Source organism: Peromyscus leucopus, chromosome 7 (assembly GCF_004664715.2).
Source record: "Peromyscus leucopus breed LL Stock chromosome 7, UCI_PerLeu_2.1, whole genome shotgun sequence".
Classification (NCBI taxonomy): Eukaryota; Metazoa; Chordata; class Mammalia; order Rodentia; family Cricetidae; genus Peromyscus; species Peromyscus leucopus.
The window spans coordinates 11,460,584-11,487,561 of NC_051069.1; the positions used below are offsets into that span (position 1 = coordinate 11,460,584).

A 26,978-nucleotide genomic window follows, 5' to 3' on the forward strand; every position below is an offset into this window, starting at 1 on the left:
GATTGTTGGTGTGATTCACAGTGACTCTGACACAGTAACAAGCAGAGAACCATTAAAATCCTGGGTCCTGCAAGAGGCTTATTTCAGTAATGGGTGTACGGAAGGCCAGAGAATTAATTTTCAATATCCTCTGCCTTCCCAGCCTTCCCGGGATCACTCACCTGGCTTTGCCCTGTCTGCCTTGCTCAACATTTAAAAGCACATTTGTGATCCAGAGACTCAACGTCTCCTGTCACATCTACATTAATGAAGCTTGAAAAAAAACCCTGCAGATTTTCAGGATCCTGAAGGTCACGGCACTCTTATATTTCACTTGAAATTTCTTAATGATTTTGTCCCAAAGGCTTCCTGTAGACAGCCATACACGAGGTTGCTGCCACTCCATGGCCTGTCTGCCCCTTGAGACCCGTCTCTGCCAGGGGTTCCCAGTCTACTTCTGCCTGGTGCTTAGACTGAGACAGTGATGTAGCTTCCATATTATGGGAAGCTCAACAGTCTTTTTAGGGGGTGGAAGGAAGGACACATGGCTTTGAGGCAACATGGGTATAGGGCTGCGTGATGAGATGCTCCCCAGGTTCCAGAATGTAATTGGACCAACCACGGCCCCCGCTTTCCCAGGCATGACTGACACACTGGAAGGAAAAGGTAATTAAAACACAACAATCAAACCAACCTTTTTAAATAGTAACTTTTAAAAATATAAAAACAGCTCATTACAATGACTTTTCCATTTTCTTTTTTCTTCAGGAATAACTCTTCTACCCTCACCCTCCCTTCTGGCTAGAGCCTTAACAAATGGTGGCCAGTGACCATCTGAAACCCAGAGACAGACGGACAGACTCCAGACAGGCATGACACACCTCTCAGGAAGGTGCAGGGTGCCATGGCCTTTCCACGTCCCAACATCCATCCTGTTGGGGGCAGCCGCTCAGCCAGAGCACTGGAGATGGGCAGGATTCACAGACGCTCTCCTTTCTTCCTACACTGAGTCCCACATTATAAAATAATCCATAAAAATGCAATATAAAAACTCTCTTCCATATGCTACATCCATGGAGAGCCCACCAGCAGGGCTCACACGGTCTTTAGCTTTTCTTTAATAAAACAAAAGACCAAAAAAAAAACGAAACCGAACAAACCTAATAGCACAAACATCGGTACCCAAGGGCGATACCTGCAGACCACGGTCCATCTGTCCCAGCCTATGACAGCTGCGAGTGACCACAGTGCGCCAGGCTGTGGCCCCAGCCCCAGCCCCACCCAGGAGTGGGAAGAGAAGCCCTCTCCTCAGACTCACAACCCTGGCGGGGTTACCGTTTCACCCCGCAGGGAGTAGAAAGGGCTGAAAAGCAGGAAAGGGGAGAAGGCATCTTATGAAAGGATATCACTTCTAATTCTTTTTATTCAAATTAAAAAAAAAAAAAAAAAGCACCCACACCAGTTGCTGTTTTTCTCTGGTTGCTCCCTGAGCTGAGTCGCTGGGCCCCCCACCCCCCGATAAGGAATCCTTTCTAGGCTGCGCTGGAGGAGTCAGAGAGGGCCTTCCCTTGACCTTCCACTCCTCTTCACAATGATCGAGTGTGCACCAAGGAGGAAGATGGGGCTCAGCGGGGCAGAGGGACGGATGTGAGGGCAAGGTGAGAGGCAGACAGAGCAGAGGAATCCACAGGAAATCCTCGCTGTTCCTGTGGATGAGAGCCCAGGCTGGCCCATCCCACCAGTCCTGCCCGCCCATCCGTTTGTCTGTCCACCTGCCTATCACTCCATCTGTACATGCCCTGACTGGTGCTACAACCCGTGTGGAGGTATACTTCATTCCCAGTGGGCCAGGCTGATTCGCCCACCCCCAGGAAGCTTCTCATTCCGCGCCCCCACTTTCTCTTCCTGCCTACCTTCCCCACAGGAACATCTGTTAAAAAATAAAATAAAATAAAAAAGAAAGAAAGGAAGAAAAGCCACCACCATGAGTGGATTACAAATACAGCAGGCAAAATACACGACGAGCTTCGGTGGGAAGGGCCTCCTCCTCCCTCACTGGCCGGCCGGTCAGCAACCACAGTCTCTTATTTACATTGTTCATAAACCTCGTGCACTGCACCATCAGAACGAGGCACCCCTCCCCGGAACAACAATACGGTCTACTCCAGCATCCCCCACCCCAGAGTAGGGAGGGGACAGGTCAGAAAGGGGAGGAGAGACAGAGTCCTAAGGGCGTCTGCATGTGTGTGTGGGTGGGTGGGTGGGGGGAACGGAAGCAGAAGCCTCCAGATAAATCTATTTGAAGTATCTGCCAGCACGGGTAAGGGGGAGGAGAGAAAGCCCGTCAAGTCTGTCAGACACATCAATCCATGAAGGGGCGTGCGTCCTCTCCGCCTTCTGGAGGGCAGCCCCACAATGCTGCTCCCCCATTCCTCTGCCATCCTCGGGGGGCCTGGCCAGCGTCTCCCTGTCAGGGCTGCGTGGGTGTCTCCCAGAGTTTGACAGGCCTGTTAGAGTCCTTGTTCAGTAGATGACCTCGTAAACTGTGGCCTTCTTGTCACCAGAGCCTGTTACAATATATTTGTCATCCGCTGAAATGTCACAGCTCAAGACAGATGAGGATTCTTTAGACTGGAGAAGGAAGACATGGAGAAATAGGAAGACATTTAGTGTGGGGAGAAAACAGACAGGAATTCACTCCGGGTACTCCCTGGCACTCCAGGGCTCTGAACGAAATCACTTCCCACGCTCCAGCTCCGGCTGGAGCCCTACTGCTAAGGAGAGGCTCAAGGCTGGCAGAAGGCTGGAGGATGCAAACAGGACACTGCGGTGTCTGCGCATCTCTGCTAAGCTTACCGATGAGAAGGAGCATTTCGGAGCCACAGCAGCAGCGTTCCAGAGACAGACACTCAGCTGGACCAGGAAGACTGGTACCAACCAAACGAGAAACCTTCCAAGGGACATGTGTGGCACATGGGGCAGGCATTGAAGTGGTTTGCTGTGATCGTGTGTGTTTAAGAGCAAGAAAAACCTGAGAGTGAGCGATTATGAGTTACACTGTGGAGGGCTGTGTGTGTGTGTGTGAGAGAGAGAGAGAGATGGAGTGGGCTCTAGATCCTTAAAACCTGTGAAAATGCTTGCCCATGCTAGTGCCGCTCCACGCTGATGGTTCGGGGTAGCCATCCCAACCTGAACGGGTTTCATTGGATGATATGGCTATTCCATGGGCCCAGCCATGCTCATTTTATTTCACTCTGCAGGTACCACGTGACTGCGCCCCTTCATTGATGCTCTTACCCTCGGGGACCACAACAGAGGGTGTGTCTCACTCTCGTCCCCACATCCTCCCCCCTGGGGTCCCCCATCTAGCAGGGGCTAGGCAGGGATGAGCCAGGTCTGCTCCTGGCTCCAGAGTCGTCCTCTCCTGCCTCCTGCTGCCTGCCCCCCCCCATATCTCTGTGGCCACATCCCGACTCAGAAGGAGTGGAGAGGATCAGAAGGGGGTACCTGGAAGATGCTGGCTCCATAAGGCGTCCTCCAGGCGTTGAGAAGGTTGTCTTTCCCAGTGCTCACAAACCACTTGCCTGCAAGCGGAGGCAAAGGGACCCTCAGGCTGCGGCTGGCTGCTGTGCACAGCAGGACCCACCCCAGATGTGTCTGCCGATCAGGGAAAGGCCCTCAGTCATGCTGAACCCGGGTTAGTGTTTGCTGTTCCCCACTCCAGTAAAGCAGTGACAGGCGAGACTCAGCTACTTAAAGGATGCCTTTCTCTGCTGCCCAGGGGGAGCCAGGACAAGAAAGTAAGATTCAGTTAACTGCGTTGAGTGCTTCTCCCCAAAAGATCCCCACGCAGGTCAGCTGGTCCTTCCCCAGTCTATGACTAGAAGGTGATGAAGAGCACCAGAATCAGCAAAACTCAACAGTATGGAGAACCAACAGTCAGAGAGGACTCCCCTGCAGGTGGGCTCCTGGCTGTGGCTCCTAACATCCCCCCCCAAGCCATACGCTCTTCCCAGCCAGTTTCTCTGGGACTAAGAGTCGGCACCATGTGTCTACAGCTGCACAGAAACTGTAGCTATAACCTTCAGAGAAGATCCAGGTCAACATGAAAGGGCTCTGGCCTACTGTCCTGAGAGTTCAGGGCACCAGGGTGACATCTGTGTCCAAGGGACAAGGAAGATACTTTTCCCCTCCAGGGCATTGGAGGAGCATGGGCTCAGCTTACTCAAAAGACTGTGGACCCCACTCTTTGCTCAGCCTTTATCAAACCAGGCTGGGGGCCCAGGGCTTACCACAGTAGGCAAACTTGAGGGACAGCACGCAGCTCTCATGCAGGTGCAGCTGGTACTTGTCGGGCTTGGTATGGTGCAGGACCTCCACATTGCTGCTCTCCATGCCCACAGCCAGCCACTCCCCAGTGGGGCAGTAGCCCAGGGAGAAGATCTGCCGGGAGAGACAGTTCGGTGTCCCCTCTGCCCCCAGGGCTGGGACAGCTCCCTTCTCACTCCACCCCCACCACTCACAAACCAAGCCCAACAACCAGCTGCCTGTTGCCTCCTCCAGGAGGAGGGGGTCATTTGTACCCCCCACCGAGGAAGCTGGCTCTGAGGGTAGAGCAGGAGGGGGCTGTTCTTCGTTGACTTTGCAAGCTGTGCTCATTCCTTAAGAAATCAGTAACTACCCACACTTCACATTAAGGTACTGAATGCTAAAATAATGAAGCAAGTCTAAAAGCCAGAAACACCCATGATCATGGTCAAGGTTTTTAGGAGCCTTGAGTCGGGCGCTCACACCAGAGGTGGAGGGAGCTATGAGCAAACCAAGGAACACAGGGAGCAAGCTGTGGGAAAGTAGGATGAGTCAAGTGTGTCCCTCTCCAAGGCCACACCCACCCTACCCTACGACTGCTTCTTCCAAGAAACCTTCCCAGGCAGCTCAGGCTGGTCCCTTGGCAGTCACGACCCTGTGTGGTGGGCAGGTGCTGGGGCCTGAGAGGGGAGGGAGCAGAGCACTTGGGTTACAGACCTGGGAGGTGAAATCGTGTTGCTGCAGCTGACGTCCCTCACGCAGGTCCCAGGAGCGCACGGTGTTGTCCAGGCCCCCGGTCCATAGCTTAGTGCCGTCATGAGAGATGTCTATACAGCTGGCCCCATCTGTGTGGCCCTGGAACTGCCTGTGAAGGCCAAGCAAGGAAGAAAGGTGAGCCCCAGGAAGGCCCTGACTACTAATCACCCCAGGGAGGAGGCCAGCCCTGCAGCCAAGCTAGAGGGGAGCTGGGGCCCAAAGGGCTGCATCACATGCCTCGGACCCTTAGACGGCATGAAGCAGCACCAGAGACCAGGCCCCTCCCACTCCACTCAGGGGTGCTACCAAGGGCAGGTTCCCTGAAAAAAGGGGTAACCCCTTGATTTCGTGTGTATCCAGGTGGGCCCCCGGGGAGCCCCCTCTGTTCTAGTGAGGGTAATGGAGAGAAGATCCTAAACAATTCTGTTCGATGTTTAGGGTAGCAGGCCCCGCCTGCAGAGTCTCTATCTAACAAGCCTCTTCAGGCTACACAGTCTAGAAGGCTACAGTCCCAAACACGCCCAGAGTGTCTCACACTGAGACGTGACTTGTGGGCAGACACCGCTGTCACCACTGCACAGGGTGGTGTGACGCGGGGGACATGGCACCACCCCCAGCTCACACAGAACCCAAGGGAGCTGCACATGGTGTCTTGGAGGCAGACACAAAGCTCGGCAGCTCGGCCCCAGCCAGGCCTCACCACGAAGCCACGCTGTTCTTTCTCCCGCCCTCTGCTGTCTCCACTCAAGCTGCCCCAAGTTCGGCCTCCCCCACCGCATACCTTTCCCCCAAGCTCCTCAAGGAGACCTCCACCAGCGGCCCTTTGCCTTTGCACCCGACCACCCCTCACGCCTCGAAGAGAGCCAGTTCATGGGCTGGGTGGGCAGAAACACCCCCAGCTTCCCCCTCGCGAGGCTCACCTGACCAGGGTCTGGTTGTGCAGGTCCCACACTGCAATGTTCCCATCACTGCAGCAGGAGAAACACACTTTGGCATCAGGGCTGATGGCCAGGGCATAACAGGCTGGAGCTGAGGAAGTCAGCTCAGCCTTGATGCGGGGCGTGGGCGAGGCCAGGTCCCAGATGGTGAGCGTGCTGGCCTCGCCACCCACAATGAGCGTGCGCCCATCAGGGAGAAGCTTGCACGAGCGGATGTAGTTATCCCTGTTCTGGAAGGAGAAGAACAGGGTTGAGTGCTACCCACCTGCTTTCTCGTGGACCAAGAAAGCCCCATGAGGTAACTTAGCATCCGTATGAGGTGCCTAAACTCCAACAGACGACTCTATCCTCAAATCTACACCTAATTCAATGTTTCATGCCTTTCTCCAAAGTCTTGAGCCTAAGAGTCCTGCTGTCGTCTCCCCTTGCAGATGTCCCCAACTAGGGCTCAGAGTGGTTAGCCAGCTTACCCAGAGCTGAGCCTGGCCATAGACCTGGAGTCCTCCCCCACAGCTGATCTGCCCTGCTCTCCTCTGGCCCCTACATGCTACAGAAGATGCCCTGGATTCTCACCAGGCAGTCCAGCTGGGAGATGGGACTCTTGCTGCCAGGCTGGCTGATGTCCCATATCTTCACGCAGCCCTTACCACCTGTGTAGACGTGACGGGTGGGGTTGCTGATGGTCACCGCACACACCACCTCCCCGTGGCTGAGCGTGTTGATCTGCCGGGCATGCCTGGGAATTCCGGGGCCTGCCAGCGCATCATGGGGGAAGGGCACAGGCTGCATCTGCCCATCGGCGCTCACATGGAAGGAGTACGCCCTGCAAGAAGGAGGTGGGTCACTCCTGCCATCCACCCTGGGGCCCTTTCCAAGTCACTGTATAGACACACCATGATTTTCTGCCCCAATTCCAAGCTCCTCCTCCCACATCCCTGAAATCCTGGAGCTCCTTGGTACTGGGATGGCTCCATCAGGTGAGGACCTACTTAATATTTCAACCTTGAATTTTATTCCAATTATACATCCTTGCTCCAAATCAATGTAGAAGCTCCATGGGTGTTATGGAATGCCCTCTCTCCTCCCTCTCTCTCTCTCTCTCTGTGTGTGTGTGTGTGTGTGTGTGTGTGTGTGTGTGTGTGTGTGTGTGTAGGAGGAGGGAGGGAGGGAGAGGGGGGAGGGAGGGGGAGGAGAGAGAGAGAGAGAGAGATATGAAACCTTCCTGTTCCTCTAACGGCAAACAATGAATCACAGGGATCCAGTTTGTTCTGCCCATGTTACTGTGGGTGCCTTCTCAATGGCCACGATGGCACGTGATTTCTTAAAGTACAGGGCAAGTTTTTATGTGGTATGCATGGCTCAGCCTTCAATTTCCCAATAACCCACGGGGCAAAGAGAAGGGTAGTGTGCTCTACAGAAGAGCAGGGGTACTAGAGGCAAGGAAGGGGTCCTCCAGGGCCCACAGAGATCCATGTACTCTGCTTATAGGCACTCTGACCTCCTGGAGCCAAATATCCAGACTTCAGCATCCCTCAGTTGCCCTGGCAGAGAGAGTTTTTGGTTTCCTTGGGTCATGACCTTGCCTAAGGTGTTGCATCCAGCAAGACCCTGTGCTCAGGGGATGGAGGGAGGAATTAGCCTTGTCTACCCCATGAAGCATGCAAGAAGACCAGCCAAGCACTTACGGTTTCCCTCCAGGAATGGAGGCGAGACTTGAGGTCAAGCCTGTGGCCCGCATCGGGGGGTGAGGGTCAAAACCAACCTGTAAATAAAGAGTGGCTCTGAGTCTGTTTGCCACCACACATTCCCCAGGTTCCCCGTGGCCACAATCATCCGGGCCTGCTGCACCCTGTGACTTCCCCAGAACCAGAGGAAAGCACTGCTGAGTGGGGCCCATGTCAGAGGAGGCCGAGTGTCCTGCCGGGACAGTAACACACAGGACGGCCATCCAAACCCCATCTCTTCACCAGTATCCTCTCTGCTCTGCCCGACAGAGTGGGCCCTGCCCCATTGCTCTGCTTCCTGAGCGTGCTGTGAGCCTGTGGAGAAGGGCCACTCTTGTCCTTTATTTCAGTGGTGGCTGCCTTTGAAGCCACAGCTGTCTGAATCAGCAACTGTGACTCTCTGTTGCTACCAGCAGGGCTGAGGCCGCAAGGGAATCTGTTCCCTCGGGCTCCAACTCTCGCGAAACTACAAAGTGAACTTAGCTAGCCCTCTCTCCCTCTAAAGAACGCAAGAGTCAAAGGTTCAGGTGGAATTCCGCTCTTCGGGGGTCAAGAGCAAGTAGCTCACCTCCTCTCCTCGCTGGCGTCCTCCAAAAAGCCACCTCAGCCCCCTATAAACCCTTCTCCACCTGGCTCCTCCCTACCACCTTCCTGTCAGCTAGTTGCTGACGCAGCCTCCTGACCACAGGTGAATTTTATTTCATCAAACACATCTTTGCGTCATTAAACAAACGTTCTAGAGCATAAACAAAAGTAACACACCTTGAAATAATATTCTACATTTCCCCCTCTTTTGTCTAAACAAAAAAATGAAAGGTTTTAACTTTAACACAGTAAGACTGTACACAGTAAGAACAATTACCAAGTACAGATTACATTCACAGTGCAATGAATTCTAGTTCATTTGTGTTTGGCAACTTAAAAGAAATACTCCATATTAGCTACCTTATCTTAAGGAACCTAAAGTTTTCTGCTGAATTCACTCTCTATCACACTGTAACGCAGCTAGTCTTCAACTCCATCAGGCCACCCCAGGTACAGGCAGAGTAGAGGAAAACTGTCTGTCCTCTCTGCCAGCCTTAATCCTGTTTGCCCACAGCAATTGTCACCACCAGCCCCACCTCCCAAACCCCTGCTACCTGGCCAGATGTCACTAAGCTCTTGTCGGGACTCTGATCCCCTTTCAGGGTCCAAGCCCTGGCCTCACACTAGAAAGAGCAGTTCCGGAGCTATCTTGAGTTATCCGAAACCAATAGGCAGGTGGGCTGAGGCCCAGGAGTGCCACCTAATACGGAAACTCCTTCTGAAACAGGTGGTCAGGTGTCCACACCTGTGCTGGCTAGTTTTCTGTCAACCTGACACAAGTTAGAGTCGCCCGAAAGAAGAGAACCTCGATTGATAAAATGCCTCCATAAGATCCTGCTGTAAGGCCTTTTCTTAATTAGTGATTGATGGGGAAGGGCCCAGCCCATTGTGGACGGTGCTGTACCTGGGCTGGTGGTTCGGGGTTCTATAAGAAATCAGGCAGAGCAAGCCACGGGGAGCAAGCCAGTAAGCAGCAGCCTCTGTGGCCACTGTATCAGCTCCTGCTCTGCTTGAGTTCCTGCCCTCACTGCTTTCAATGATGAACTGTGATATAGAACTGAGGACAAAATGAACCCTTTCCTCCCCAAGTTGCTTTATGTCATGGTGTTTCATCAGAGCAATAAAAACCCTAACTAAGGAAACGCCTAAGGGTCCCTTCAGCATGCAGGGACAAGTACCACACCAACCCTGCCAGCTCCCACTCCCTGCCCAGTGCCCTCCCCCACAAAAGGGGCCAAAAGGTCTACGTACAGCTCCAAAGCTCACCATTGGCGATCGGCCATAGGCGGCAGCGGCAGCGGCGGCGGCGGCACTCATCTGGGGAGGGATGTTGTGTAGGCCGGCGTAGGCGCTGGGGCTGGTGAGGGAGCCATTCATCTCATGGTGGCTCATCATGGCAAAGGGTGCCGCGTAGGAGCTGGTGATGGAGATGGGTGTGCGCAGGGCCGAGGCTGTGAGGAGGTGAACCAAGAGGCCGGCATCAGTGGGGGAGTGGGCATTCCCGAGAGCGGGCTCATCCTTCTGCTAGACATAGCTTGGGCCACAGCCCTCCTGCATTCTCTAGCAGCCTACGAAGAACCTACCTAACTGGATTCTTGACTTGAGAGCCCAAGGGTGGGCTCACTTCTTCTCAGAGGGCAGCACATGAGGCCCAGAGAAGAGGGCTTGCTCGGGGCCTCACAAAACCGTTAACAGAAGTGGACACAGGTCTAGTCTAATAGCCTATCAGATACTCCTTCCACACCCCTGGCCTAGGAGCAGCCTTGAAGACTCTGATGTACCAGTGTCAAAGATCCTCATAAGCCCTGCTAGAGCGGTGTCCAAGGTCCACGCTTCTATTTCCTTAAACCTGATGTTGTAAATCACCAGGCAGACCTTCGAAGCCCCAGCTTAAACACACTCCTATGCTCCTGACCAACTGTTTGGTTCCAGCCTGGCCAAAGACCACCCTCCCTTCCCCAACCAGATCGACCCGGGTCCATGGTGCCTACCCATTATACCTATCGGGTCCATGCCTGGAGGTTTGCCCGGCATTGACCGGAGCCCCGGGGTCGTGCTGGTGCCTGGAGTTGGGGCATCATTCCTTGGCGTTGGTGTGTTGGATTTGAGCCCAGGTGTGGAAGATTTGTCATTCTGAGAAGGGAAGAGAGAGACCAAGAGACAACGTGAGGATTCCTTTCTCCCAAGGGCTGGGCAAAATGCCTAGCCCGCCCTGGTCCCACATGAAGCCAAGCATGGGTTGAACAGAAGTCCTTACTTGGCAGGGATGGTGGTGAAGGTTCTAACTTAAAGAGGCAGGGACCAAGGCTCGGATACATTCAGCAGTGAGAGGCTCAGCCAGGGTGGGTTAATGACTTAGATGCAGCCAGTCCCAATGGCCACTTCTTCCCACACCCCAGCTCCCACCCTGCGAGCGAGCTAGCGGCACAGCTCGAGCTCTGGCCTCTGCACACCTCCCATTTGCCCCCTTCCCCACCCCCCCACATACATGACCAAGGTCTTTTGTCTTGGAGGACGGTGTGCTACTGGAAGAAGCCACCGAGGCCGGGCTGGTGGGGGCGTCCTTCTTCAGGCCACGAGCTTTGTCCAGCCCATTTTCAGGAGGGGAGTGTGCTGGGCTCACCCGAGGCGTCGCTGGGTCCTGAGAACAGAAGTGTTACAGAGTTCTGAAGGTGCAAGCGGGTGTCCCCTGCCCTGGCAACAGGAAGGCAGAGGACTTGGGCGGTAGGCAGTGAGCTCTGACCAACCTAGAGCCTGAGCCCTTCACCTCACAGGTGGGGTGAACAAGGGCCTGGAGCCCGGGAGGAGTGACCCCGCTACAGGTCACATACAAGTCCAGAACACTAACTGGCCAGGTTGTAAATGCCACCTGGAAAACGATGGAACTGAAGACCACTGCTACTTGGGCCTTCCAGCACCCACATACCAGGCCGCCACGCATCAAAGGCCCACCCTGCCCTCCTGCTTCCCTGATGCTCCAAGAACAGAGGTCCCATTGCCCTGCTCAGACGGCAGGAAGAACAGACCTTACCCACAGAGAATCTGTCCCAAAGCACCCCACCCTACACCTGGGGCCTACCCTTACCTCGTTGGAGACATCCACCACCAGGTCGTCACTCTTGTCACCGTCACTGTCCTGTGAGCCAAAGAGAAGCCAGGCGGCCAATCAGAGCCCACACCAACTCCGGATCTGCTCAAGCAACTTCACCCTAAAACCTCGTCCCCACCCCCACCCCCAACCCCCAGAGCCCAAGCTGTCTCCACTTCTGCACCCTCTGCCTTTCGGACCAGCACCCCAAGCAGGAACTGGCCTTCCTTCTGGGTCCTTCCTAGCTCAGCCTCTGGGGCTCTGGAATAAGCAGCCTCATTATCTCAGTCCTGAGCTTTCTAAGCCAGACCCTCCTTCCCAGCTGCTAGTCTGGCTGCCGGCATTCAGAAGGCAAGTCTCATCTTTGCACCCCATCCCTCCGGGGCAGGAGACTGGCTTCACTTCACAGTGCGGCTGAGCTCTGTATAACATGGCCAGAGCCACAGGGCAGCCAGCAGGGCCAAAGAGGGCTTTGGTCCAAGCCCCTCTAGTCTCACATCTCACCCTTGTCCAGTCTGGCAATGGAGGACACATAGTCATGCTCCCACTGGAACTTCAAAGGTCAGGGTCATGCGAGCTGGTTGTTACATGACAGTGGCTGAATGCCTGGGGTGTACCGGGAGGACTGTGAGTCTCAAACTCAGGGACACCAGGGAACTCTCGCTGAGCGTGGATGCAGCAGAAAACTGTGCACATGAGCCTTCAGCTCTCCCCAGAGCCCATGAAGGCTGGGACAACTCCCCTGTCCATTTCTCTCCCAATGTCTCACCTGACCACAGGACATGTATGAGCCTCCCCCTGGGCCCCATCCCACTGCCGGTCTCTAGACTCAGTATCCAACTACTAGAGTGGGGGCCCCAGCCCAGCACACAGCCCTCTCCGATGCCGCCACTTGCCAGCCCCTACATACGTATCGGCTCAGGCTGTCCTTCTCCTCTGCTTTCCGCTTCTTGGCTTCCATGTTGTAGTCGGCGGATCCCCGGTGCTTCTCGCTGGCCCGGAGGCTTTCTGAGGGTGACACTGAATTGTTCTGGAAGAAGAGGATCTCGGGGTCAGAACTCCATGCTGAATGTAATATTGCACACAGCCTCTCTGACTCAACAAGAGCAGATGACAGAGGCCAGAAGAAGGAAGTGGGCAGACACCCTGTGTCTGCAGATCCGGTCCACCCAGGATACTCCCAGGGCACCTTGGGTCCCTGGGAGCTTCCCCAAACTATCTTCGTTTTTTTTTAGGAAGCAAAGTGCTGCTTATCCAATAGTGAACCCTGCAGTGAGTGGGCTGTTTCCTGGTCTGACACCAAGTCCCATGAGGGCAAGGGGCACCTGTCACTCAATTTACTCAAAGGAAAGAGGAGTCTTTTAAGACCTGAGCCACAGACAGGGGCAGGCATAGAACTTCCATTGTAAGTTCGGCAGGGCGCTGGGGCGGCCGACAAAGCACTAAGTATAAAGAGCAACTCGGAGGCCCTGCCCCTCCACAGCCAAGCCTCTCTCTGGCAAACTGCAGAGAAACCAGAGTCATGAAGACACAAAGCCTGCGGGACTCTTTCCCTCGAAAAGACAGGACCCCCTCAGGGAGGGGACAAGTGTCCAAGTTAGACAGCAGGGGTCCTGTGTGGTTGCAGACCAAGCTATGGTCTCCAGCAGACGGCAGCCCTAGGACCATCCAGGTGCTTCACGCTGGGCAGAGCAATGAGAGTTCTCGGTTCTTCCTCTGCTACAGAGGAGGGACGAGAATCCATAGGGACGAAAGGCCTGAGAAATAACAAAATCTGAGGCAGATGTGCAGCAGGGAAGGCTGGAAATGGGGTGTCCTGAGGCTGTGCCCATGGAGGGGGAGCCTCTGGCAAGGGCTGTTTGCAGACCTTGAGGGCCTGGAGCCCCTCCAGGATACGTTCTAAGAACTCAGTGTATCCCTCCAGCACCATCCCGCCACGGCTCGGATGTGAAACGCCCCCACGGGCTAATGTGTTAGAAGAACACTTGGTCCCAGCTGAGGGCACTGTTTGGAGAGGTCTTGGAACCTTCTGGATACAGAGTCTGGCTGGCAGACACAAGGCCATAGAGGATTCTAGGCAAGTTCTGATCTACCTCAGACTCTTCCTAACTGTAAGCCATGATGTAACCAGTCACCTCACCCCTCTGCTGCCCCAGCCACAAGCCGTTCCTGTAGCCATAATGGATCGTACCCTCTCAAAACCGTGAACCAAATAAATAGTCCTTCCTCATGCAGCCATTGTATCAAGTGATGAGCAAAGTAACGGATAGACTGGCTCCCCACGCTCAGACTGACACCGACGTCAGGAGTGACGGGATGCATAAGACCTTCTCTGTCCCCCCAGGGCGGTCTAGGGAAGATGGAGGCAGGCTAAAGATGCATGGTGGAGTCACGTGGGAACACAGAGCGAGATCTGCTCACAAAGAAGGGCACTGAAGGCAAGTGGGGGTGATCTTCACTTCCCCTTCCCCCATTTTACTAGAGGCCAATGCTGGCCCGGGGACGGGGCTCACTGGGAGGGAACGGGGTGACCAGCAGGTGGATGGGTTTGGGGAGCGGGGCGGAAGGGAGCCAGCCGCAGAACTTAATTTCCTTTCTTAAGCTGGCTTTCTGGGCAGCCCTTCCCTGCCAAGTTTCTGCCTGAAGCAAATTAAAATGGCAGAGTTATCAAGCCTTGAAGAAAAAAAATGGAGGTTATAATGGAACCGCCGCTCAACCTTCCCCGCAGCCTCAGAGCGGCGGCGATGCGCACACCGCCGCAATTCAATTAGTTGCTGCAAGCACAGGCAGAAAGGAGAGGAGAAAAAAAAAAAATCACCATCATTTCATTTCCTCCGATGGTGGCGGCCACCCCGTGCTAAGCAGAAATGCTTCCAGCCCCTCAGGCTGGCTGCCCCTGCGAGGGCGGGTGATGGAGAGGAGGGAGGGGACCGGGTGGCTGCTCGTGTTTCTCCTTGCGACCTAGTGCGAGAACAGGGAACTCTTTCTTCTCATGCAGTCAGGCTGAAAACCCTCGCCGCTACCGGAGAGCCATGTCAGGCATTTAGCGGCATCGATCCAGCCCGCCTCTGGTTGGCAGGCAGCCAAAAAACTAAGTATTTTTTATTGCTTCAGCTAGGCAAGGAAATATGAATGAAGCTACCTCTAATTGGACTCCAGACTAACCCCTCTGGGACAGCTTCCAGCCTGTCCACCCGGCCCCCTCCCCTCTTGACACAACCTTGTCCTTCCTGCCGGAGGCCTCGGCTGTTGACAACCTGCTTTCCTAAGGCTGATTATTTCAATCTCCACCATCCAACACCATGGCGGTGAGGACACAGTCCCCACCCCACCCCCTACACACACTAGGACCCACTCTGAGCTGCCCAGCCCTAGGATGGCATGGGATTCATTCCAGTTCATTCTCCAGTCCCTGTGTTGGAGTCGCCCAGATCAGATGCCAGGGAGCATTATGGGGCAAAGGACTGAGAGCTTGGGGTCTCTCCGAGTTTGTAGCAGAAAGCTTTCAATAGGGAAGAAGGCCAAAAGCGAATAGGTATGAAGAGGAGGGTGTCGGGCTTCAACTACCCACTTCCTGGAGAAGGCTGGCCAAGTAAAGAGGCCTGTTATAAGAAGTCTTCCTATCAAAGCCGAGAGGCTCTCTGAGCAAGGTAACTCCCATGGTATGCATAAGGTAACGGAGGACACTACCCAACATCTCATAAGGCTGAGACTGGACTGGGGGTGGGGGTGGGGGGCAGACACCACACGGATGGATGCACACATGATCCAGCCTTCTATGTAGGCAAACTGCCTCTCAAAAAAAAAAAAAAAAAAAAAAAAAAAAAAAAAAAAAAAAAAAAAAAAAAAAAAAAAAAAAGCCACTATTTAAGGATCAACACCAAAGCAATCAAAATGGATTTTCAGCTTTAATCATTCCTTTCTTCTGTGCCTAGCCATTCCTGAGCCCAAGGGGGGACCTGGATTTCTGAGCATGCAGGCAGGGCGAGAGGAGACAGCCGACTCATACTAACAAGAGGTATGAAAACAGTCTGGGTGGAGGCAGGGGTGGGAAAGGAAGACAGGTCAGGGTGAGGGAGCTTCCTGAGGAGGCTGCTGCCTGGATAGCTAGTTAACAGTCTGACATTCCAAGTCCTACTTAACATGAGGTAATAACCAAAGCCATCCTAGCAGATTAGATGGTCCCGGATATGAGCATGGCGATGAGGAATAAAATAGCTTTGCTAATCGCTGGAGGATTTTTTTTTTTTTTTATCCAGACTCCACTGCGCTTATTCAGAGGGCTTATTCACTTGAAACAGAACCTCGGAGCCTCAGTGTGATCAGAAAGATTTACAGCAAATCTCTGAGCTGGCAGACACGCAGGCGGCCTGGCCTTAATGCCTGCTTGCTAGCACTTTCTTAAACTGAGTAAAAGTGCAGAGCAGAGAGAAACCTCAGGCATCTGAAGGAAGGAGGATTCAGGATAATGCTGGCAGCAAGCATCCAACCTACAGGGTGGATGAACCGTGGCCTAAGAGACATGGGAACACACCAGGGTTTGGAGTCCTCGGCTCAGCCCAATGACTCCAACAAGCCCCTTGGAAGATGCAAGGCTGAGGCCACCAGCTGACCACTTCTGTAAGGGGGAGTCAGAGCTCACTCAGGCAAGCGCCTACCACCTGGAGATGACAGGCTTCCCTAACAGAAGGTCACTTTCAACAGAGGACAGCAACTCCTACCCCAGCACTGCCTCTGTAATGGAGACACTGTCACCCACACACCAGCCCTGAAGCCAGGTCTTCCAGCTTTGGGCACACAGAAACAAATGATTAAAAACCCCCAGCTTCCACTCACGGAGCAGAATGGGGGACTCTGGGGTTAGCCGTGGGCAGCACGGGCTACTTGCCAGGCCTCTAGTTCTAGGAACGAGCCCCCAGGCAGGCCCACCCTCCTCCCGTACCCACCCCCACACCAAGATCCAGAGCACCCACACTTACCGCGCTGGACTCTCTCTCTGTGGGGCGGAAGGTCAGGACAGGAGGAGGGTCAGGACCCCCAAGGAAACGGGAAAAACGAAGGAAAAAAAAAAAAAAAAAAAAAACAGGTAAAAGGTCACTCTCAACTCAGCTAACTTGTGATTTGCTAAAGCCACCTCTCACTGGTTAGCCTGATGCTAGACCTGTCACCCAAGGACCTACCCTATGTCCCTGGGTGACAGTTCTCAGTTTGGAAACCACGCATCCCAATTCTAATTCCAGCAGTCCCCTCCACCAGTCCCCAGAATGGCCTGCGAGGCCATCAGCCCTCTTCTCCCTGACGTGTCTGAGGAACCTGGCTTGTTGGTCACTGAACTTTCTGGAATTACAAGCAGAAACTGGGAAGGTTACCGCTTCAAAAAAAAAAAAATTCAATGGAATTTAGGAGTGACTTTTACTGGTTAGTTTTAACACCATTCTCCATTTCTTTGCCAAAATGCCCCCACACTCTTAGGCCTCTGGTTACACCAGTCCAGCAAAGCAGCAGCTCCCATGGTCCTCTCCTCCTCTGCCCAAAGGGGACAAAACAGGTGGCCTCTGGTTCCTAGGATACAGCGTGGACTAGGTGACTCCTCCCCCAAAGTCCCTGGGAGTTGGGAAGATGTTGGCCGTGTGGCCCAGTAAATACCTAAAAGCCAAACAAACGTCTAAGCTGGCGACTTTATTAAGGGACTGCATGGGACCAGGTGCTTTTGAACTTGATGTCCTCCTGAACCCTAACAGTGCTGTCCCTGGAGGAGCCTCATCTTCCTACTCACCCCTCCGCTGGAGTATTGCTGAGACCTGCACTTTAAGATGCTCCACTCACTAGCCTGGGGCAGGGTCCCAAATACCCAGGGCTGGACCCTGAACTCACTACACAGCTGAGAATTACCATAAACTTCTGCATGCTGCCTCCATCTCCCAGTGCTGGGTTTACAGCCATGCACTTCCACCCCTAGTTTATAGGGTGCCAAGGAATGAACTCAGGGCTCAGGCCCTGCTGGGCAAGTACCCTACCTACTGAGCAACACCCCCAGCAGTGCTTGAGTGCTAACTGTGTGCCTCTTTTAAGGCTTCTGCACTGCTAGGAACCTCACAAGACAGAGGAAGACAGCGACATACGTCTACACTGGGGCCCCGACTCAAGCGCTTCTGGAAACAAATGCCCCCATCCAATCACCAAAGCATCCAGAAGGACATGCTGGGCTGGCCCTAAAGAACAGGCAGGGTGCTATTGGGAAGACGGGGGCTGTTCTGGATAAATTAAGACTGCCTTCCAGGGCGGGTCACTGACCCAAGTCTCATCTAACTCCAGACACTAGGTGACAGCGCCTGCCATGTCCATGTGCAGTGTGCTGCCCAGCCCCAGCCCACCCTGCCCCCACCAGCCCACCCAGAGCCACACCTCTGTGATCCAGTTCATGGTGGTTCTTCTCATCCTTCACCGCCAAGTGGGCTTGGCTGCCCAGGGCACCAAGGGCCAGCAGCCCGGAGCTGCTTCCTGTCACTGGGGGGATCCCAGGAGGTTGGAGGCCTGATGGGTGGGGTGGCAGCTGGACCGGGGGACCATGCGTGGCATGGGAGAGGTGCTGTGCCTGGAGTTGTTGCTGCTGCAATGAAGTTGGTGGTAAGCCATGACAGATCAGGCAGGGCAGAGGATGGGTCACCTCTGCCCCTCCCTCTTGCTCCTCCACTGATAAGCGACAGGGAAACTTGCGGCCCCCCCCCCGCCCCCCAGCCCCACACTTGCCCCCTCAGCCCACATGCTCATCTTGCCAAACAAAATCTGTTAATGGACTGCAACGTAGAAGATTTATGTCTTCCATCGTCATCCCCCAGCTCCAGTTTCAGGACAGTTTCCCATGCCCGTTTCCAAGCCCAAGATAAATAATGCATGCATTTAAAACCCACACGGTCACTAGGGCTTCCTTTCAATTGAGAGGAATCCATTTTTAAGCTCATAGCTCATGCATACATGCCTTTTAACATCAGCAGCCAGCGCCTCCCACCCACAGCTGGAACCTGGGCAACGCCTCTGTGATTCTGAAGAGGCCCAAAGGCTGGGAGAGTGGGGGCAGGGTAGGCCAGAGCAGAGAAGTACCAGGGCTGGTGATATGAGAGCTGATGTCCTCGGCCATCAGAGGAGAGAACACACAACCACAGACCCGGGAAGAGCAGAGCCTTTGAAACCAGATAGGTCAGGAGCCACGTCCTGGTTCTGGTGCTTACTCTCTGCATGGCTGAGGCAGGGAATCAACTCCCTGAGCCTCAAATTTCCTCCTCTGCACAAGCAGGGGAGGCAGTGCCTACTGCAGGGGGCTACGGTAGGGTAATGGGAGCTTGGGCACGCGGCCACTGCCTGGTGGGCTTCATGGCAGTCCCCGGCACTTCCACAGGGCTCTCCCACTGTTCTAACAACCTCTGCATTCCCAGCCCCACACAACAACTGCCATTTTCCCATTCCTCACCACACCTAACCCCGGGACTCTGAGGTCTGACCCCTCTTCCCACTGCCAGTCTCAAGGCTCCCCATCTCATTTTGCCCCCAAGCCCAAGCTCCTAGCTCAGAGGTTTCCATGCTCCCCCAGCAGCCAAGATAGAATGCTCCCTTATTCATGAGACTATGCCAAGAACCACTGGCATTGTGGGATAGGTTATATGGTTTCAAGCATTTCTCAGAGACGGAAATATTGCTTGGGACTGGCTGGGGCCTTGGGCATGCTTGTCCTCACCCATGCACACATCATTCTTCTTGACTAAGGCCACCTGTATGTGCATATGTAAATCCCTGGGCATTATCCAGATAGATCCCGTGATTCTGACAGTCACCCAGTTGAGAAAGGGTTCTGCCCATTTTACAGACACCAAACTGATGGATCCAGGGGCACTGGAGTGGGCAGCCCAAGTCCCATGAGTCCTAAATGGGATTTGAACTCTTTATCTGTCAACCACTAACATCATCTACAGAGCGTTCCAAAGAACTTCAAAGCAAGAGGGAGGAGGTAAGGGAGATGCATGGCAATGACGTAATAAGCCAAGCCGTCCCACCTGGCTGAGGGAGTGTGTACCTGTCACTGTGAAACAGCAGTTCTCAAAGTCAGCAGGGCCCGGGGAATCCTTACAGATGTTTGCTCAAGGATTAAAAGTTTCCATGCATTAAAAGCTCCCCTCAAACTGCTGACCTAGCGCTACCTCCACGTCAAGCCTGCTGTGGCAGCCTTACGCTTCTGGCCCCAGAGGCTCCATTCCTTAGCTCTATTTGTAGGATTGGGCACCCACAGACATTGCCCTGAACCCCAGACGACCTGAGATGACCGCCACTGCTAGGCACCTGTGCAAGCATTCGGTGGCCACTGGCCTTACGTGTGATGTGACTCCAGGTCTACTAGCGACACAGCGGACCTTTAGGGAGCTCTTGGAACAGACTCACAGGTGTGCCAGGCAGACCTCCAGCCCTCTCGGTAAGACTGAACTCTCACAGAGGGGCTAAACACAGCTTCCCCCACCTTCCCTTTTAAAGAAAATGAATTTTCAGGATCTTTACAAAAATAACACATACTCATGGTAAAAAAAAAAAATGGCTTTTAAGATTTAAAAGTTTTTTTCTTTTTAAGTTCCCCATTCATCCTGCCCTCCCAAGCCACTGTCAGCTTGTCTGGAATCCAGATTTTTCAGATCTACAGCTTTCCATGTGATTCTCCACACACGAGCCCTTGCTGACCATACTGTTATATGACCCGATTTAAAAAGTGTTCTAAGGAAAAAAAAAAAAACAACAACAACAACAACAACAAAAAACCTAATGCCTTTCCTTTTGGATGACTATTTAGCATTCCATGGTATGGCTGGACCACACATTATCTTTATCGAGATAACGTTACAAAGACTCTCCACTGGGGCCCCGTTGGTTTTAAACCTCTTGTTGGGAAGTCCTGTAATTCTGCTGGTGATAATTACTTAACAAAACCCCAGAAAGCAAGGACTTGAGTCCATAATCCACAACGCACAGTGCAGAACTAGTAAAACAAGATGCCTTAAAGAGACAAAAGGGGGCGTGGCTGGCCACAGACATGCAAGACTGTGTAGATTAATCGAAGACACGGGGTCTTCCAAAGATGCGTCCGGACACCTGGACTCTCCTCCTTCCCAGTAAGGTCTCTTCCCCTACTCCACTCTGCCCAGTCAAAACAGACTGCCTTCTCACTCTTCTGGTCAGAGGAAACGTCCTTTTCCAGTTTGGAGAACTCAGATCCTGGGTTCAGGCGGAGCAGCTGGAGGTGGATTGCCAGCTCCATCTATCAGCGATGAGTCCCTGGACAAGCCATCAGACCTCTCTGGGCCCCATTTTCTTACAAAATAGACGCCAGAGTGAAGCTCACTCCTGGGTTGTGCAGAACTCGCATTATTCCATGGAAAAGCAATGTTGGAGTGCAAGCAACCTTCGTAAAGAGGTACGTACAACCATCACTGTCACCTTTAAGCAACTGAGTGCAAGCAACCTTCTCAAAGAGGTACAACCATCACCGTCGCCTTTAAGCAACTTAGGAGCTTCAGGAAGACTGGGCCATCGCATTACCCATCCAGCACCTCCACCAGTCCTGGCACATCCCTCTACCCACATTCTGGGTACGGGGAATGTTGGAGAAGGTGAGCAGCAGAGAGCTAGGGAAACAGTCAGCCGAGAGCCTTATCCAAATGTGGCTGATGCAGCCTTGGAGGCCCAGTGAGAGGAAGCTGGAACAGCAGTGTCAGCGGGGCAGACAATATCCACAGATAAATCCCCAGCAGAAACTCCCAACAAAAGATGGCAGCTCCTCAGATAAGACCATGGTGTCCTCGGTGTCTCAGCAAGGAGCATCCTCTGCAACCAAGTCAAGAAGAGCAGCTGGCTCTAGACAGCCACAAACACCCCACGGTCTCCTCGGGGTGGTCTGATGGTACCATGGGGCTGGCCCAGAAGACTGCAGACAGTGACGGAAGAGCCAAGCTGTAAGTTCTGCCACAAGGTAGGAATGGATGCATGTGGACGGCAGCGATCTCTGGGTGAAGGGTCTGCCAGCAGTGGTCTTGGTGACAATACAGAATGAAGCCAAGTTTTCTCCTTGGTGGGGCCAGGAACAGCTGGCAATGATCTGACTCTTAGGTAGGTAGAAGCACGACCAGTCACTTCCCTGGGCAGGCAAGCAGGATGCAGCCACCCTCAGGCTGTGTCTATCCTTTGTATCCTGTCCTCCAGCTTCAAAGCACAAAGTACTCAAAAAAACCGGTTTAGTCTGAGTGAGAGGGTCACGCGGCTTTCAGCTGAAGCTTTCTCAATGGTCGAGAAATGTCATCAACGGCGAGGTCTGAGGCCACCTGCCTCCACTTTTTACTGTTCTTCCTAATACTGGCACTTCTCCATTGTGAGAAGAAAGGAAGTGAGTGATTCGACCTTCCGCCCTTAACCCCCAGAGGGCTGAGAAACACAGAACCAAGCACACTCCTGAACATCCACTTCTCCATCCTTGACACATCAGAGCTCATGTCCCCGCCGTGGTTCCTGGACACTCCATCCCATGGTCTGGGATTGGCAGGTGCGGCTGGAAGCAGAGGCTGCTGGGAGATCTTGCTTGAAGAGCATGTGTAACCGGATTACACACCTCACGCTTCATGCTTCTGCTAGCTGATTAGACGCTTCGGTTCTGAGGTTCATAATTTGAGTCAAACTTAGGGGAGTTGTCTAACCGCTTCAATTCCAGAGCCAAACAGGCCGAGAGCTGCACCAGAGGAAGCAGAGAGGGTCCAGATAACAGGATTCCCCTCTACCCCTGAGGATGAGGCAGAGCAGGTCTTGCACCCAGCTCAGTGGGTACCCAAGGCTCCCCAGAGCTTTAGAGCTTTTGGGCTTGGCGGTAGTTTTTAAAGGTCACAAGGATCTTTGCTATATCCACTTTAGAGACAGGGGACAGCCATGAAGGCCAACTAACTCCATCCACTATGCAGCAGCAGTCTGAGCCAGGATTCCTAACTCGGCATTCCTCTGCTTCACCTCAGCCTCTGGGTTCACAGAAGCTGATGCTAAGGCGGCCTCTCCACCATTCTGTCCCTTCTAAACTTCTACAACCTGAGTCCTGCTCAGCCTGTCACCTCACTGTCACCTCCTGGAGTGAAGACAGACCTTGCATAGTCTGGGACAAGCTACAACTCCAAACTCCCTCCTCCTCTTAAGAAAAATATCAAGTCAACATTTCACATACATCCCCTAAATAATTCTCTCGGCAGTCCAGACCAAGCAGCCCACCACCTCCGGTGCCAAGGCCTCGGGTCCACCACAGAACCTTGCATGAAGCAAGTTCTGGAAGAGACTCCATCTCTAGGCCCACCTTCCCCAAGGGGATTTGAGTGCCCTAGGGACCAAATGGGAGCTGAGGAAGGTTTGGCCAGCAGCCAAAGTCCCTCCACCTGTCCGTCCTTTCTGCTCTCCACACATACCTTCTGAATCTTGGGTGTGTCCTGTCAGATCTTAGAGGAAGACCCCTGGGAGACCGCAACCCTGGGATACGCTTCTGGCTGCATCCATGCTCCAGATATTGCTAGAAGCCCAGCTAAATGAGGACTTCAGACTCCAACTCCGCGCCAGGAGGCCACGATCCGCTGACTGGAGCCAGGTGCGCCACTAGAGACCCTCCTAGTCCTTTCTAGGTGAGGCAATCTCAGACTGGAGGCATGCCCCTGCCCGCGTCCTTATCTTAGCAGGGTGGCTCCCTTCTAAGGAGGAAAGAAACAAGCCCTCGCTGGAGGGCAGTCAAGCACAGCTCCCCAGTACCGGCTTGCCCCAGCTGTTGGCAATTCCCGCCTCGTGAGGCTCTGTCAGGCGCGTAGCGATTAGCCGGCTGCCTGCCTAATGACAGGGCGATGGCCGCATTCACTCGGAGCCCAAGAAGCAATTACCTTGAAAATGGGGGTCACAGGCCCCACTCGTGGGCTTTAATTGAATTCCAATATCTGCCTAGGGCTGCCTTGACCTAACTTGTAGCTTCCTAAACGCTACTTAAAGGAACTGGAGCCAATCCAATGGTGCTGCTTCCCAATTTTACTATTTGCTTCATATATATATATATATATATATATATATATATATATATATAAAGGTATTTTCATATGTGGATTTTAATTCCAAAGAGGAGGGAGAGGGGAAGGAAGTCGACTGTAGCCCCTAGAGACTGGTGGAAGAACTCGCCTGGAGACCCTAAGGAGAGGACTGGAAGGGAATGAGGAACAGGAGTTGGACGAGAGAGACTTCTGAAGACATCCGGGGGCTTATCCCACCTACACTCCCTGTACCACCCCTGCAGGACCCAGGCCGTGCACAGGGATGCTCGAGGCAGACAGAAAGAGCCCGCTCTCAGGTTGGCTTGATGGCTAAATCTCTGTGAAATAACGGCATTGGACCAAGTCAGTGGTTTACAACCAGAGGCCCTTTTGTCCATCTGGAGACATTTTGGGTGCATAAGTGTGTGTGTGTGTGTGTGTGTGTGTGTGTGTGTGTGTGTATGGCGGGGAGGGGTTGCTATCACACTCAGGGGGTACAGAGCAAGGTTGTTGCTGAGTATCGAAAAATGCACAGGGCAACAAAGAATTCTCAGGTTCGAAATTTCAACCCAGACCATGGGTTCTGTGTTCCAGTAAATTACACCCCACCCCACCTCCACATCCTTCTCAGTAAAAGGGGGACTTTTGGGAAGAAGGGGTTCAGAGGAAGTGGGAAGACACAAGTAGACATCGGGGGAGGGCAGTGAGGTGGTCCAGCGGGTGAAACCGCCTCCTGTCAATCCTGACAACCGGAGTTTGATTATGGGGTCCCACACAGTGGAAGGAGAGAACTGGCTCCTGTGTATCATCCTTTGACAGCCAACACACATGCTGTGACACGTATGACCACACACGAGTTCAATGATAAATGTAAAAGGATACTTTCGTACGTATAGTGTAGTTTGATCCTGTTCACCCCACTACGAACGATGAAATTACCAGAGAATAAACTTTCTAAAGTATTTCTGAACCCTGGGCTAGATGATCACAGAAGATACTTCAAGCTTTAAAGCATCATGGCTTCTCTCCCTAGGGTGCTGCTTCCTAGCACCCAGCCTCTTGGCTCTTCCCACACAGCAGGCAGGGTTGACTTTCCCCTCAGCACCGCCAAGAAGCAAAGCAGGCTTAAGCCCTCCTCGGCCCCCAGCAGCTCCCACAGGAACTAACACCCAGGAGAAACCCACTGAACCGCCTTTGCAAAGGCCTCATCCAGGTTCCACCCAGGCGTACAGCGGATATTCAAAAGGACGTCTGAAGAGTGCTCAGCCATGCAGCCCAGCGCATGGAGCAGCAAGACCCCAACCCCACGACTGTCACAGCACCGTGCACATAAATAAACAGCAGAGATGGTTCTGACCCCAGGAGGCCAAAGAAGGGCAGCCCAGCCTTGGGGAGCGGGGAGGGGAGGTGGCAGCCAGGCACTGATCAGTACCTTCTGCAAGTCAGAGGCACGAGACGCCAGGGGATGTGGAAGCTAATGACATTACAGGTAGACTCGAGATGTGTCTGGGATTTCTTTAGGTTGGGGACTAGGAGATAAATGGTGAAGCCACTGTGAAAAGAGCCCGACGGATCCAAGCCCTCAGCTGCCGAGGGAAGCTGTGGGTCATGGGGCTGCCATTCTTTGAGAGCACCTAAGGTCAGAGTTCATCTCTGGTCATGGTAAATGAGAGGAATAAAAGGCTATACACACGGTGAGAGGCAGATTGGGGAGTCCACGTACCCCGATGATGGCGTTCAGCTCCGTCATGGTGACCTGCTTGGCGCGTTCCACTGCCTGCGCCACTTGCTGCTGATGCTGGGGGGAAATAAAGTATCATCAGGTGTGGCCCTCTTCAATGTCCTCCCCATCACTGGGCACCGGGAGCCTCTAGGACCCTTTCCCGGAGAAGACAGAAAGAGACCCACTCAACAGGCCCAGGATGCAGGGATGAGGGTCTAAATGATGTCACTTTCCTCTATCAGTCTTTTCTGTGACAATGTAGGGCTTTCTAAGGAAAGCAGACATGAGTACCACAGATGGCTACTGCTCCACGACCTCCTCAACCTCACATACAGGGAAACCTTTATTCTATGCAATATGAACATCAGCTGCATGTTACATATTGGAGGGATTATTTTCTAGGCATGGTACCATTACTGTAATCACACAGGACATCCAGTTTCAGGACTTGCACCTGTAGTGGCTAGTGGTGACTGAAACAGAACATGGGGGATTTACATTCAAAGGCCTGAGAAGAGACGTGAGTCTGATCTTTGGCTACCAAAAGGGAAAGCCAAGAGTCTAGCTAGAAAAATGAAGAGAAAATGCCTGAAGAAACTCTAAGAGGGTCTCAGGACTTCTGAAGGCAAGGATGTGCTGGTGTGGACTCGAAATTCTAACCAATACTCCACCCTGGTGTGGGGAGGCTATGGGAAACCTTTGTACTTTCCGCTCAAGCTTGCCAAACCTAAATCTGTTCTCGAAAAACTAAACTCTATTATTAAAAATTAAGTTCCACACATTCCCTAGAGCCCTGAGGTAGCACCAGCCACACACAATGTCACCTCCCTTACTGGGGACCCAAGGCACCGCCATAGCTAATTCTTCTATTTATTTAGTCAGAACCTGGTCACCATCTCAGATTCAGAACTCCACCAGGGAGCTTAATACAGTCCCAGCTACCAAGGGGAATGGAGGGTGGATCCTGGCCCTGCTTGTGCTGGGATCAGACAGGACAGAAACGGGCCAGGGAGGTCAACCCACCAGTCGCCCCCATACCTCTGGAGCCTCTTTGGAGATCCTTCCCTCACAAGGCTCCAGAGTCCAGCCCTCGCCTCCAGTAGGGGTTCTCTCAAGGGTCAAGTGACAAGACTTGCATGTCATTCCTCTGGAGAGGGTACTTTGCACCTGGGGAGCCAGCACCCCACACAGGGTCTGACCTTTGCCACCACCAACCAACCAGCCCTACTGGAACCAGGTACAGGAACTATTCCCAGGAAAGCAGAGGCCAGTGAGGATGTGTGGGTAGGACATTGGTCATAGTGCTCATCACTGCTGCAGATGAAGACCAAGACCCTCCTCTTTGGACTCAGGTGTGGCAGAGGACCATTCTCCCATTGAAAAAGGAGCACATGGTCCCTGTGATGTGACCCCGCCCCCTGATGGGCTGAAGAAGGCTTGTTAATCTTATCAGCTGGATCAGTATGATAGACAGGGCTGAGTTCGGGATGTAGGGAGACCTGGCCACACTGTGCCTGGGCAGAGGAGGAGGAAACAGAAGAAGGTCTTACCTCTTGGGACAGGAAAGGCATGATCTGGGCTAAAATTGTGTTCAGTCTCTTTGCAATCTCTGTCTGCAAGGAAAACAGAGACCACAAATGAATCAAGTCACTGAAACAGACAAGTCAAAGTAGTATGTGTCACGCGCGCACGCACGCACGCACGCACGCACGCACGCACGCACTCCTGCCCACTGCAGCCCTTACAATGGGCTCCATGATCACATTTTAGAACGCGCCCAGTTCATAGAGGAGGTAGCCTATGCTA

The 26,978-nt window shown here is 53.3% G+C and overlaps 1 protein-coding gene across 12 annotated transcripts in view; it reads right to left on the bottom strand.

Moving 5' to 3' along the window:
• Positions 1-673: 673 nt before the first annotated feature.
• Positions 674-26,978, bottom strand: part of Tle3 (TLE family member 3, transcriptional corepressor) — a 47,982-nt gene continuing 21,677 nt past the window's right edge. The window contains exons 5-20 of one of the 12 annotated variants that reach the window (XM_028867283.2): positions 26,723-26,785; positions 25,173-25,247; positions 17,784-17,988; positions 16,358-16,374; positions 12,289-12,408; positions 11,376-11,426; positions 10,779-10,931; positions 10,291-10,423; positions 9,557-9,741; positions 7,667-7,743; positions 6,555-6,804; positions 5,964-6,211; positions 5,005-5,152; positions 4,272-4,422; positions 3,487-3,563; positions 674-2,610 (exon numbers count right to left, since the gene is read on the bottom strand). In XM_028867283.2, coding sequence (XP_028723116.1) covers positions 2,503-2,610; positions 3,487-3,563; positions 4,272-4,422; positions 5,005-5,152; positions 5,964-6,211; positions 6,555-6,804; positions 7,667-7,743; positions 9,557-9,741; positions 10,291-10,423; positions 10,779-10,931; positions 11,376-11,426; positions 12,289-12,408; positions 16,358-16,374; positions 17,784-17,988; positions 25,173-25,247; positions 26,723-26,785 — 2,061 coding nt within the window. In that variant the 3' untranslated portion in view covers positions 674-2,502. Of the gene's footprint in view, positions 2,611-3,486; positions 3,564-4,271; positions 4,423-5,004; positions 5,153-5,963; positions 6,212-6,554; positions 6,805-7,666; positions 7,744-9,541; positions 9,742-10,281; positions 10,424-10,778; positions 10,932-11,375; positions 11,427-12,288; positions 12,409-16,357; positions 16,375-17,783; positions 17,989-25,142; positions 25,248-26,722; positions 26,786-26,978 lie in introns of all 12 variants that reach the window. The other 11 variants (XM_028867263.2, XM_028867271.2, XM_028867249.2 and 8 more) reach the window with 11 other exon arrangements.